The sequence below is a fragment of the Prunus dulcis genome, chromosome 6 (assembly GCF_902201215.1).
Source record: "Prunus dulcis chromosome 6, ALMONDv2, whole genome shotgun sequence".
Classification (NCBI taxonomy): domain Eukaryota; kingdom Viridiplantae; phylum Streptophyta; class Magnoliopsida; order Rosales; family Rosaceae; genus Prunus; species Prunus dulcis.
In genome coordinates this window covers 18,009,175-18,022,190 of record NC_047655.1, presented here as the reverse complement: position 1 = coordinate 18,022,190, position 13,016 = coordinate 18,009,175, and the positions used below count along the sequence as shown (strand labels likewise).

Here is a 13,016-nt window from a genome sequence, read left to right as displayed (position 1 = left end):
AAATTACATTTTGACGACCTTAAAGAGTTTTCCCGAGGGTAGTTCCTTTGTCGGAAATAAATTTCAGCCTCGTGACATATTTCCAATTGATAACATTTTTTGGTCGGAAAAAACACTTTTACAGAGGGAATTTCGGGGCCCTTGAAAAATGTTGGTCGGTAATGACGCGTTTTTTTTATAGTGGACGGTTTTTCCACATGTGTGTCGTAGTTAATTAATTTTACGTTGGTGCCTGTGTGATTATTGACATGTAATATGCTTTAAACGTCCGTTCTTTTGTGTATGCGTCGTCTTTTACAAGTTAGACGTCAGTTTGTTTATTTATTTAACGTAGTATAAGTTAACCATGACGGTTTTTAGGTTATACAAGTCTATATTCCTTCAATTGGGGACGTGGAAAATTATCTGTACGTTGGTGCTTGTTTTGATCTTGACATGTAACACTCATTAGACGTCTCGGTTTTAATAAAACCGTCGTCTAATTTTGTCAAATGTTACATTTTACACTATATATATAGTAATTGGACGTCGGTTTGTAATATTTTTTGACGTTGAATGTTTTAACGACGTTGGGTACTAGCCGTCGTTTTATATATCAAAAAATGGCAGTCGATTTCACGACGGTTTGAAAACCTTCTAGACGACGGTGGATTCTTGTCATCTATTTCGATTTTTGTAGTAGTGATTGGTGAAATTGAATGCAATGAAAGAAACAAATTTTTATCTCAATTAATTTATTCTAATTCATAAATTATTGTAGGCATGGAAAAATTGAAGGGAAGGGACAACTTCAAATCTAATAGATCCCACCTTGAGGACTGGTTCAAGAAGTGAAATAATGAGATGCATCCACATTGGATTATTATGTGTGCAAGAAAATGTGGCTGCTGATAAGCCAACCATGGCTTTTGTTATTGTGATGCTGAATAGCTACTCCCTCAGTCTCCCTCAATGGCTTTTGTTATTGGATGTTTGACGTCCTAAAATTGATCTTTTCCTGATCTCATGAACTTCCTATGCATGCTTTAGATTTAGAAGTTCGATCAAAACCACGACACCTTTTCTTTTGTGGAATTTTCCTTTTCTTTGACCCAGATTACGCGGTGGTTAAGACAAATAAAAATGGATGTGGCCAACGTTTAATTTGGTTTTAGAAAGAAAAAGCAATAGAGAGAAGAAAGTTGATCCCACTAGTAGAAAACTGCTATAAAGGCACGGACTTATACCGTGTGAATAGTTGTGAACGTAGGCACCACTCTCTTTTGTCAGTTGAAATTCAAAATCTTGGTCAAAATAGGCACTGATGCATATGCCCGCTGCTCCATCCTACCTCACAGGGTCACACCCACCGCTCTCTCTCTCCCTCCCTTGTCAGGGGCAAAAAAGAGAGAAAAGTCCAACTTAAGCTTCTTGCACACGCTCTCTCTCTCACTCTCTCTCTCTCTCATATAATACATTAAAATTAAAAACTTTCTTATCAAAAAACCAAAGTAAAGAACTAAATCCTGAGAAAAAAAGAAGAAGAAGTAAAGAGCTAAATAAAAAAATAAAAAAAAATGGTGTGTGCTGAAGTTGATCAGTTTTTTTTGGACAAGTGACAAGGAAATAGTTGATGCATAGTGGCACTATAATCAGTGTCCTTTACTCCTAAACGCCATCATTAAAAATGGTTTAATATTCAATCAATCTTCAAAAATTCAAAATCAGTACCAGTCCAGTCTCCAATCAATCCTCAAAAGAAGTATTTTGATGAATTGGAATTGGCAGGATTTGGTTTGAGTATTATTATATGCGAAACATATATCAGTTGAGAAATAATTGCATGTTAACTCTTAAAAAGCTGAGAGTATTTAATAAGTGATAAAATAAATACTCATTAAATTAACGGAGGCTCAAATTATCTATTATATGGTTAATGCATTTAAGAAATAAATTACATTTTCTTTTTTATGTATTATACTCTCTTTTTTCCCCTTTTTTTTTTTTTTTTTTCTTTCTTATCAACACGACAAGAGAATAAAAAGTATATAAACACAGTTTTGATTTGACCAACAATAATATACAAACAGAATGGCGCCATTAATGTTCTCCTTCAGATTTCTGTTCTTCCTTTCTCCCGTTTTGTTCCTCATGATCAGCACTGAATCTCAATCCCCATATTGTTACAACGATAAAGGCAACTACACCACCAAAAGTACCTACCAGACAAACCTCAACACCCTTCTCTCTTCTCTTTCTTCCCCCTCCAACAACGGTAATGGCTACGGCTTCTACAACTCATCCTAAGGTTTACGCAATCGGGCTATGTCGAGGGGATGTCACGGGGAACCCTTGCCGTTACTGCCTCAGTAACGCCACACAAATCCTCACACAGTCCTGTCCCAATCAAAAGCAAGCTTTCGTTGTATTTGACCACTGCACGCTTCGCTACGCCAGCCGCTCCATCTACGGAGCCATGGAAACTTTCCCTCCTTTCCGGTGGTATAACGTACAGAACGTGTCCTACGACGTCGACGGGTTTTTTCAAGAGCAGAGGACGCTACTGGATGACCTAAGGGGTCAAGCTGCAGGGAACGGTTCACTTCGAAAATTTGCGGCAGGGACCGCAACCGCTCCCAACTTCCAAACAATCTATGGTCTTGCGCAGTGTACGCCGGATTTGACCGAGCAGGACTGCAGGGATTGCTTGGGTAGTTCTTTGGCAGATATAGAATGTTGTCAGGGGAAGGTAGGTGCTAGAATTAGTAAACCCAGCTGTGATGTTAGGTATGAGATCTATCGCTACGTTGACCCTGAAACTGTCCCACCATTGCCGTCTTCTCTGCCGCCACTGTCTAGTCCTCCTCCACCGCCACTGTCTAGTCCTGCTCCGCCGTCAACCAGTACAGGAGGTACATACATATATATATTTATATTTATATTTATATCCCAATATATTATGCTTTGAAGAAATAAAGTTGGCTTAACTAGAGCAATTGTCCAGGAATTTGTAGACGAGTTATATTTTAGTCCCTCAATTCAATTTTTAGTTGATGTAGTTGTCTCGTGTACAAGTTCATGGACCATTGCTACCATTGACACTACAACAATTTTGGGTCGAATAGATTTCTAACGCATGTTTTGTTAGGTTCATATACAGATGTATGTATGTATTCAAATTAATGCAAATGAGATTTCTGATTTTTGCAGGATCGAAGAGTAACAGATCTCAGATTGTCATCATTATTGTTGTGCCAATTGTTGTTTCTGTGGTACTAATAGTTATATTCTTCTGCATTTGTTTAAGAGTAAGGAGGACAAAGAAAAAACTTGAAACTCGGAAGTTAATTCAAGGTAAGGACGCAACTCTAGTGAACATTAATTAATCATATTATTCCATTTGATAGGGAGGAAGCCAAGTACTACCACTTTTATAGGCATTTTTAGAATTTCAATTGTTCCTCAGGCAGCGATGATACAGATGAAATTGGATCTGCAGAATCTTTGCAGTTTGACTTGGCCACCATTAGAGTTTCCACAGATGACTTTTCTGAAGCAAATAAACTTGGACAGGGCGGATTTGGATCTGTTTACAGGGTAATGATAAGTTAATAACAAGAACATATAACTTTGATGTTTCTTAAATACCACTTATCTCATTTCTGTTTTTTCATTCCGTACCTATATATTTTTTCAGGGTAGGCTTCTCAATGGAAAAGATATAGCTGTAAAAAGGCTCTCTACAAATTCTGGGCAAGGAGATTTAGAATTCAAAAATGAGGTCTTGTTAGTGGCTAAACTTCAACACCGGAATTTAGTTAGACTTTTAGGTTTCTGCTTAGAAGGAAGTGAAAGGCTTCTTGTCTATGAATTTGTCCCTAATGCAAGTCTCGATCACATCATATTTGGTATGTCTGGAATTATGCATTGTTTTCGTTTAACTTCGTTTGTTTATTATAAAATTCCAATTGTGTGACGTGTATGCAAGCAAACATTGTAACTGAAGTCTTGATTTTGCATTAATATATTTGCAGACCCAACAAAGCGTGCACAACTAGATTGGGTGAGGCGCTACAAAATCATAGTAGGCACCGCTCGAGGCCTCCTTTACCTCCACGAAGACTCTCGCCTTAAAATTATTCATCGTGATCTCAAAGCTAGTAACATCTTGATAGATGCAGAAATGAACCCCAAAATTTCAGATTTTGGCATGGCAAGGTTGTTCGTGCCTGATCAAACGCAAGGCAATACTAGTCGGATTGTTGGGACCTTGTAAGAATATGCACTTAACTGCCTGTGGGCTTATGTCTGTTATGTCAACAATTTCCTTTCCATATGTGTTGGTGAACGCAGACATTATTTTTGTTGATATGCAGTGGGTATATGGCTCCAGAGTATGCAATGCATGGGCACTTTTCTGTTAAGTCCGATGTCTATAGTTTTGGTGTGTTAGTTCTAGAGATAGTCAGTGGACAAAAAAATAGTGGCTTCCAGCATGGAGAAAATGCGGAGGATCTTCTAAGCTTCGTAAGTGAAAATATAATGTAGTTTTGGTATCTCAATACAATTTAGTGCAACGAATCAAAGAAAGAAAACTTATCTCTGATCAAATTCACAAATCATTGCAGGCCTGGAGAAGTTGGAGGGAAGGGACAGCTTCAAATCTAATAGATCCCACATTGAAGACTGGTTCAAGAAATGAAATAATGAGATGCATCCACATTGGATTATTATGTGTGCAAGAAAATGTAGCTGATAGGCCACCCATGGCTTCTGTTATTCTCATGATGAATAGCTACTCCTTCACTCTCCCAGTGCCCTCCCAACCTGCATTTTATTTGCATAGAAGCATTGGATTCGACATGTCATTACAATCTGAATATAATTCAGGGGCAACAAGGTCAGATCGATCCAAGAGTAACTCTGTCATAGTAATGGAATATGAGACTTTTACTGAACCACATCCTCGCTAGTGGTTGAAGATCGATCCCTTTTGATTCATTTTAATTCTTTGTTATCTAATTCAATATGTTGTGGTTCATTCATTAATTGTTGGAAGTCATGTTGTTGTTCTGCCATCAGCTCCACCGTACCATGGAAGTCATTGAGTTGGGTGATGATTTGTTCTTGCTGCATTTCAAGCTCCAGATTGGTGCCAGCAAGCTCCGGCACTGGGGCGGAGGCAGAAGGAAAAAAAAGCAGTCAATTCTGACTACAAGAAACATGGTCAATAGATACCTTTTCACAAAGGCAGGATGCATGCATGTACCCTTTGTTAGGAATTTCGACACACGAAGAACTTACGTTTTTCTGTTTAATAGTCAGTTTAAAATATTTTCAAATTTTAAAAATAATATTGATGTCACTTCGAGTTAAATATATTTTCTGAACCACGTCAAAAAAATTACTTGTCACCATATTCATTATTGTAACCTCAATTATTGAGGAATGAATTGATTTTTTACAAAATTAGTGAAATACCCATTTCTAGAGATGAAACTATAAATATATCTATTTATTTTTGTTATTGTTGATTTGGAGGTAAGCTATTTGATTTTCTTATTTCGTTCTAATTTGTAGTTAGATATTCGTTTGACTTTTAAATTGTGATTTTAATTTATTTTTGTTTATAATTTGAATTGATTTCAGATTCGTTTTGATTGTAGATTTGCTCTTGTGTTTTGGTTTGAGGTGTGGTGAAAAATTTGTGATATTCAATTTGGTTTTCATATTAATTGAGGTATGCTTTTTCAGTTGAATCTGAGTATATTCGTGTTTTTTCTATTTATGCACTATTGGTTTTTGAGTTGACTATAATTTCCTGTTAATGCACTTGGCATCCATTGTTTTTGCTAGTAGTCATTTTTGTTTTGTTTGTTGTTTTTTTTTGTGGAGATATGAATGATTCAAGAGTGCTGAAGTGCACCTACGACAGGACCCGACTCAAATTCCATTTTGGAATCCTAGCCGAACCCTGTGGGTGTCCAACATCTGGCGAATGCCGGGCACAAAGAGCAAACTGCCCTTCCAACTAAAAATCCACTTTTAAAAAAATGAGATTATCTTCTGCCTAAAATTCGGCAGAGTTTTCTTTGTAATTTACTCATTCCCCAAAATTTTCACTTGTCATCAAACATTTCTATAACTCAATCGTTCAGCATGCATTCAATTATATCCAAGCAAATTAAGCATCATAATATCCTGGTCTCAAATCGCAATAAATCAAATAAATCAATCTGCTAATAAAATTCATCTCAAGTTTCAGAACAACAATATTGCGTTGGTAATCTCAAACATTCTAACTCGTGGCTGCACCTTGTAACTATAGGCTGCCTACATACCCTTACTGAGGGATCAAGCCACACGTAGTTCTTTCTTCCTGTTCCAAGCTTCCTGTAATTACTTACATGACAATAACTATATTTAAATAAAGGAATAATAGCATTTTGATTTAAGTAATCACCCTTGGAAAGCCATAACTATCAATTCCTCGTGATACCATTGGTGACACGTCCTGCCCTGTAATCCTCGCTGGACTCAGGAGATATTTGGTCAACCTGATCCGCAATCCTCTCTCCCACGGTCTGGATAACTCTAATACTCGTAGGGCTAAATATGCTAGAAAAACTTAAGATATTTACTACTATATAAAATAATAAAAGATCGGTCTAGGAGTGCCTCGTGACTCAAAAAGCGATAAGTCCCAAAAAGTCAACCCGGGACCTCGTGGGGTCCACGACCTCAAGATTCCAATCCGAGAGTTCCTAGAGGTCTTAACATGCTTAGGAAAAATGTCCCGAGAGTTGGGTCTCGATCTGATGGTCGGACTACTCACAATTGCACGATCGGACGATTACTGCAAACCTAGCCCTAGGGTTGGCCTTTTCGGAGTATCCGGGACTCCGATTCCCGATTCGTTGAATCCTACACAATCCAGGAAGTGTCTAGATCAACATATACAAGAATAACTACGATCCAATGGTTTAAATGTATCAAACCCGAAAATCGCACAATATGCGAGATCCAATCGGGCTCAAACGTTGTCCAAATTGAGATCCGGAAATTTCTACGCGCTCATGACAACACGAGGATCATTCTAGGGCTGAGAGTAACCTCACTATGCAGCCCACGCGCTGCCACTCGCTGGCAGCACGTAGGTGGCTTGATCAATTTTCGACAGCCAGAAATACTCCAAACGGCCAGCCCAAACTCCTATCCTAGGTATAACACCCTATTTGGAACCACTTTTGTTTTAGACCTACCTCAAAAAATAACCGGAAGTGGCAGAAATCTCATCCTGAAATCTGGCCAAATTTTGGGTTACAAATCGAGTTGCCTACGCTAGAAATTGATCAACTCCTACCCAACCATCAGCTAGAACACATTGAAAGGATGGAAAAACATACCAAATTCGAAGAAAATGGTGGTCGGAGGTGTCCGTATGAGCTCCACGAAATTTCGTCAAAAACTATCCAAATCGCCCTGTTTCGGGGCGGTTTCCAGCGGCCACGACGGCGGATCGAGGCTGAGATGGGCTGGAACTGGAAGAGGGAAGTGTGGTGGTTCTAACAAGACCGGCCTTGCTTGAATTGGTGGCCGGAGTTGGGAAAAACCACTCCTTGAAGTTGGCTCGTCCAAACTGCCTAGAGAGAAGAAATCTGGGTTTAAAAAAAAAACTGAACTTTGAAATATTTACGGTTATGCCACTGAAGTTCTTTTGATCATCATATCTCCGTTACAACTCCGATTTGAGTCTACTACGTATCTACGGACTCATTTCCATGTGCTGTACACAACGGTGCAATCAGAATTTCCAAATTCCTTCCCAAACTTAAAATGACTTTTTTGCCACTTATAATATTAAATAATATTTTCATTTCTCAAAAACCTTAATTAATTCAAATCATTTTATTTTAATGTTTATTTTAATTTATTTCCTCTTCTAAATTTATTCTCTCTTACTTTAAATATTTTAACACTTTTTCGGGCCGGGATGTAACAATTTCACCAAAGTCTTCCCGGTCAACAAGTCAACATGTAAACCTGTTAAAATATTCCGGGATAACATTGTCTTTTTATTTAATAATTTAGTATTTAATTATTAGTTTAGGACCGGGTCGTTACAACCTATGGTGCTGGAACTTTAATGCTTATTTTGTCTTCAACTACTACTTTTAATTGGGTGTCCAACGAGTTGTGTAGTAGGTTTAAGCTTAAGTTAGGTTATTTTGAGTTGAAGTACTCTTTTATGGATTGCTCCAATTGTTTATTGGAATCGGATGATGATTTGAAAAGTTTGTGGTATGTGGACTAATGAATGATCAATTAATTCACATTGCTGTTAGGGATAAGGCTGTAGTGAATCATGTTCAAACTGTTAATACGAACATGATTTCTTCTCCTTTTTTGTTGGAGTCTGCTCCTAACAATTACAGTTTTGCACAAGATGAGGATACATGTAAAGATTCAAGTCAAACTGGTAGTATTGTTGATTCAAGTGCTGCTTCTTCTTCTTGTTTGAGTATGGATTTTGATGGTATTAGCAGTGAGTTTGGAAATGAATATTTAGGCAAATATGGTAGTTGTGGAGGGCGTAAATATTTGTCTACTGATTGGGAGGGTTATATTACTCATGAGGGTCAGAAGTTTGAGGGTGGAGTTTGTGAATTCCGTGATAAGTTGGCTAAGTACGCGATTGAGAATGGTTTTAAGATGAAGTATTTGAAGAATGAGCCTCGTCGTGTTACTGCTGTGTGTGCTAAGAAGGAATCAAATGGCTGTGAGTGGAATGTGCATGCTGTTAAGTCCAATGTAAATGGATTTTTCTATATTAAGAATTTAAATAATGTACACAGTTGTAGTGGTTTGATCCGTGAGAAGAGAAATAAGGCAATGGGGTCTCGTTTGGTGTCTTCAATTGTCAAAGATAAAGTTCGTAGCAATCCTTTGGTAAGGCCTATTGAGCTAATTACTGATTTGAAAGAAAATTATGGATTGGATGTCCCTTATCATGTTGCGTGGTATGGGAAGGAGTCGGCTACTAAGGATTTACATGGTGATGAGGAGTTGTCTTATGCTCACCTGCCTTGGTATGTTGATGTTTTGAAGGCCAGCAATGTCGGGTCTCATTGTGTGCTTGACTGTGGCGAGGATGGTTCTCGTTTCCAGCGGGTCTTTATATGTTATAAGGCCTCCATTGATAGTTTTCGATGGTGTAGGCCTATGCTGTTTATTGATGGTACTTTCGTTACAAACAAGTACAAGGGTACTCTTCTAGGAGCTACTGCAAAGAATGGGAATAAAGGTATGTAATGTAAATGATTTAGTTGTTGAGTTCCATTGAGTAGTATGAACAGTATAGGTATGCAAATGTATATGCTGTAGTTGTTGACTTCCAGTTAGTGGTATGAACAATTGTCATACTGTTTGTTGACTTCCATTGAGTGGTATGAACAGTTTCTATACTGTTCATACCCTGCATCTGAGTATTTTTATGCATTGTAGTTTTACTCTGCTTCATGTGGTAACACTGTTAGCTCTTGCAATGTTCAAACTAACTAATATATTTCTCTGTTTTTTGTAGAGGTATTCCCTTTTGCCTTTGCTATTGTATCCGGTGAAACTTCTGACAATTGGAGATGGTTTCTGCAAAGGATATCTGAAGTTTTGGTGGATGAAGGTAGGCAACTTACATTCATTTCTGATAGGCATGGTGCTATTATCGATGCTGTTAGGACTGTTTTTCCTGCTTCTGCCCATGGTTTTTGTCTATATCATTTGAAAGAGAACTTGAAAAAGAAGTATCCGCATTCTGTTGGTTCCTCTTTCAAGGATCATATTTTATGGCTTTTTTTGTAAGTTGTTGTATGCACCGACTGTTGAGGAATATCAAGATATTTTGAAAAAATTAAGAGATGATGGCGGTTCAAAAATAATTGATAAGTTTTTGGCTGATCTCCCTGTCCAAAATTTTGCTAATGCATTTTTTCCGGGAAAGAGGTATGGGGAGGTTAGTAATGCCTTGTCCGAGTCGTTTAATTCATGGGTTAAGGATGTGCGTAGGCTTCCAATTTATGAGATGATTGACACTATTAGGGTCAAAATGATGGAGATGATTTCTAGGAGGAAGCTTGCATCCGAGAAATGGTGTAGTGTTTTGTGTCCGGTTATTGAGGATGAGTTGAAGAATTTAGCTGCAAAGGGTCGTCATTGGAGGATATGTCGCGCGAGTGAATCTATATTTGAAGTTCATGCTGATTTGAGTGTTATGGTCAATTTGGACGAGAGGTTTTGCTCCTGTTATCAGTGGCAATTGCTTGGGTTTCCGTGTCAGCATGCGATTCAAGTTATCCAACATTCCGGGTTATGTTTGTATAACTTTGTTGATGAGTATTACAAGGCAGACTTTTATAGGGCTACTTATGCAACCCCTATATTTCCTATACCTGATATTGAGAAGCCTCCTGCTGGAGATGTTTTTCTTCTACCTCCGCATAAAGAAAGCCTCCGGGACGACCTCCGACAAAGCGCTTCAACTCAAGCAGTGAAACTACAAGGCAGTTGAAGTGCAAGAGATGCGGTTCTTGTGATCGTCATAATAGGAGGACTTGCAAGGCTCCTATTTGATGTAAAGGTTTTGGAGTATAAAGACTTGAATGAGAGTAGTTAGTCTTTAACTAGTTAAAGTGCTATGTGATTGATTAGTGACAATCATAGTTGAAAGGAATAGAAATTGATATGCAAGTTGTTAATACGGTGAAATAGCAGTCACTGCATATGAATACTGTTTGAATTTTCGGTATTAATACATAATATGTACCATTTTTGGTATTTTGGAAATTTTGGTTTTGAAGTTTGATATGAATTAAGCATTACTGTTGTTTGAATAATCTATAAATGAAGGAACACTGTTTTAATACCCACTGTTTATGTCATTGTTGAAATTAAAAGATAGTTCTATGACATGGTATTAACAATTTATTTCTATCAAATAGGATTAACATTGTATTGAGAGTGCGTTGTTATTTGTTGGAGTTCACCTTTTTAGTTGTTTTAGTGTTATGGAGACCATTATTTCAGGTTACATACACTGTTAATTCACGTAAATAAACTGATTTTTGAATAAGTACATAACTTGAATTTGAAAATCACTTTACTTCAATGTTCTAAACCTACACAAGTCCTAAGAAACTACAATATAAGCAAGAATTTTTGCAAAATATTTGATTACAACTTCATTCCTTTGCATTTCTCTCCTCTTTCTTTGATGGAAATCCAACTTCTTTCATTGCTCATAATTTTCATGAGGACTTCTTTTCTCATTTCCCAGACCTTTTCTTTGTTGAAATCTGATTCTATTTGTTGGTCTTTGGAAAGCTGCTTCATGAAGTGCATGACAAAGACGCCACAATCATTGCTGCATAATAGAGATACGCATGCAGGAGTTAGTTCAGTATTTTTTCAGTTGAATAGGATTAAAGTTTCACTGTTATTGCGTAACTTACGAATTGTTTGCTTGTTGGGGACATTCTCTGTTCTCAGTCAGCTTGAAGTTAGTAGTATCATGACGAATCAGATACTTCAATGTCTGAGCATATTCCGGTGTAAGTTTGTTGCTGGCAAGCATTTTTGCTATCATTCTAGCTGAAGCTTCATTAAGCCCTCTCGGCTTCTTGGCATCAAAATCAGGAATTTGGACGAGTTTTGTTTTCAGTGATGCTGCAGCACATTCCTTAAGAAGACAGAGGAATATATTCGCTGTCTCAACCTGCATCATAGTCATAGTCAAGTATGTGCGTAGTTTCCTTTAAATTTAGTGTCCTATGTATTAACAGTGTTAATCACCAGTTTTACTTACCAAAACAATTGCCTTCTTGTGATAATATTCGAGAGTTTGTTCTGATGTCCCCCTGAATGAGTTGAAGTGTGTCCATTTTGCTGCACCGGTGTCAAAGACAAGCAGCGTATGGTGGTTCTCATCTGTAATTGGTATGAACACTCTATCAACGCTTCCAATATTTTCTAGGAGTGGCATATAGAAAGCATGATATGTCAGCATGTGTGAAGCACCTCGCAAAAACATCTGCATAAGTCATGTGTTGGTGATTAGTAACTATGTTGATGATATAATATTGATGTATTATATGTGATCTTACATAGTTATTGGCGGACAAATATGCATTTTTTTGTTTCTGAGGCTTCTGCTTCGCATCATCATTAAGTGCCTCTCCATAAGCATCGATGATTAGTGCAGAAATTGGATCATCTCCCATCAGCTTTTCAATGTTATGTTTGTACAATATTGTCCTATTGTGTAGGTGAAAAGCATCCCTGCAACAATAATGTTGTTTAAATAATAATTCAGTAAATAATACAGTTTAATAACAAGACAGTTCTATGATATAGTATTAAAACTATGACAGTTCTAAAGCATAGTATCAACAGTGTAGATCCAATTCGAGATTTCAAATTAATGTTAGAATTGGTAAAACTCTTTCGATCAAATCAAATCAAAAGTAAAGTGTATTAAGTAGGAATCAACCATGAGTGTCTGGTAACCATGTATGTAAGGGTATGATCGGTGAATTCTATGACAGATTGGCTTACTCATCAGAATCAGCTGCAGATTTCCAGTAATTTTCCAACTTCTTCTTTGATATTTCATCCAGCTTGTTGTAGACCTCATACACGTGCAACTGAAGGTATGTATCTTTGTCTTTTTTTTTGTTGGCTACTTCATTTTCGCTTTGGCTTGCTCTTTTTCAGGCTTTCTTATGTGCTTATGGGTATGTGTAATCTGGTTCCTTCGCAGGCATTCTGTCTTTGATTATTTTGATGCCAGAACGTAACTGCCGTGTTCCTACTCCTTTGGATTGCATGATAACTGACTTTTCATGAGTTTTTTCATCGGCATTCTCATCTTCATCATTAGGAGATTCTTGCATCTCCAATTCACTTTCTTCCTTCTTTTCTTCTATTGTATTATCATCTTTCTGATTGGCTTTTCCATTTGTTCTTTCAGTTTCAAGGTTCTCTGT

The 13,016-nt window shown here is 37.4% G+C and overlaps 1 protein-coding gene across 1 annotated transcript; it reads left to right on the top strand.

The window, feature by feature from the left end:
- Positions 1-2,070: 2,070 nt before the first annotated feature.
- LOC117630395 (putative receptor-like protein kinase At4g00960) lies at positions 2,071-4,952 on the top strand. The gene is given in 8 exon segments (XM_034363126.1): positions 2,071-2,282; positions 2,284-2,882; positions 3,190-3,333; positions 3,446-3,576; positions 3,677-3,887; positions 4,014-4,251; positions 4,356-4,506; positions 4,608-4,952. Coding segments are annotated over 8 exon segments (2,031 nt in total).
- The last annotated feature ends 8,064 nt before the right edge of the window (positions 4,953-13,016 follow it).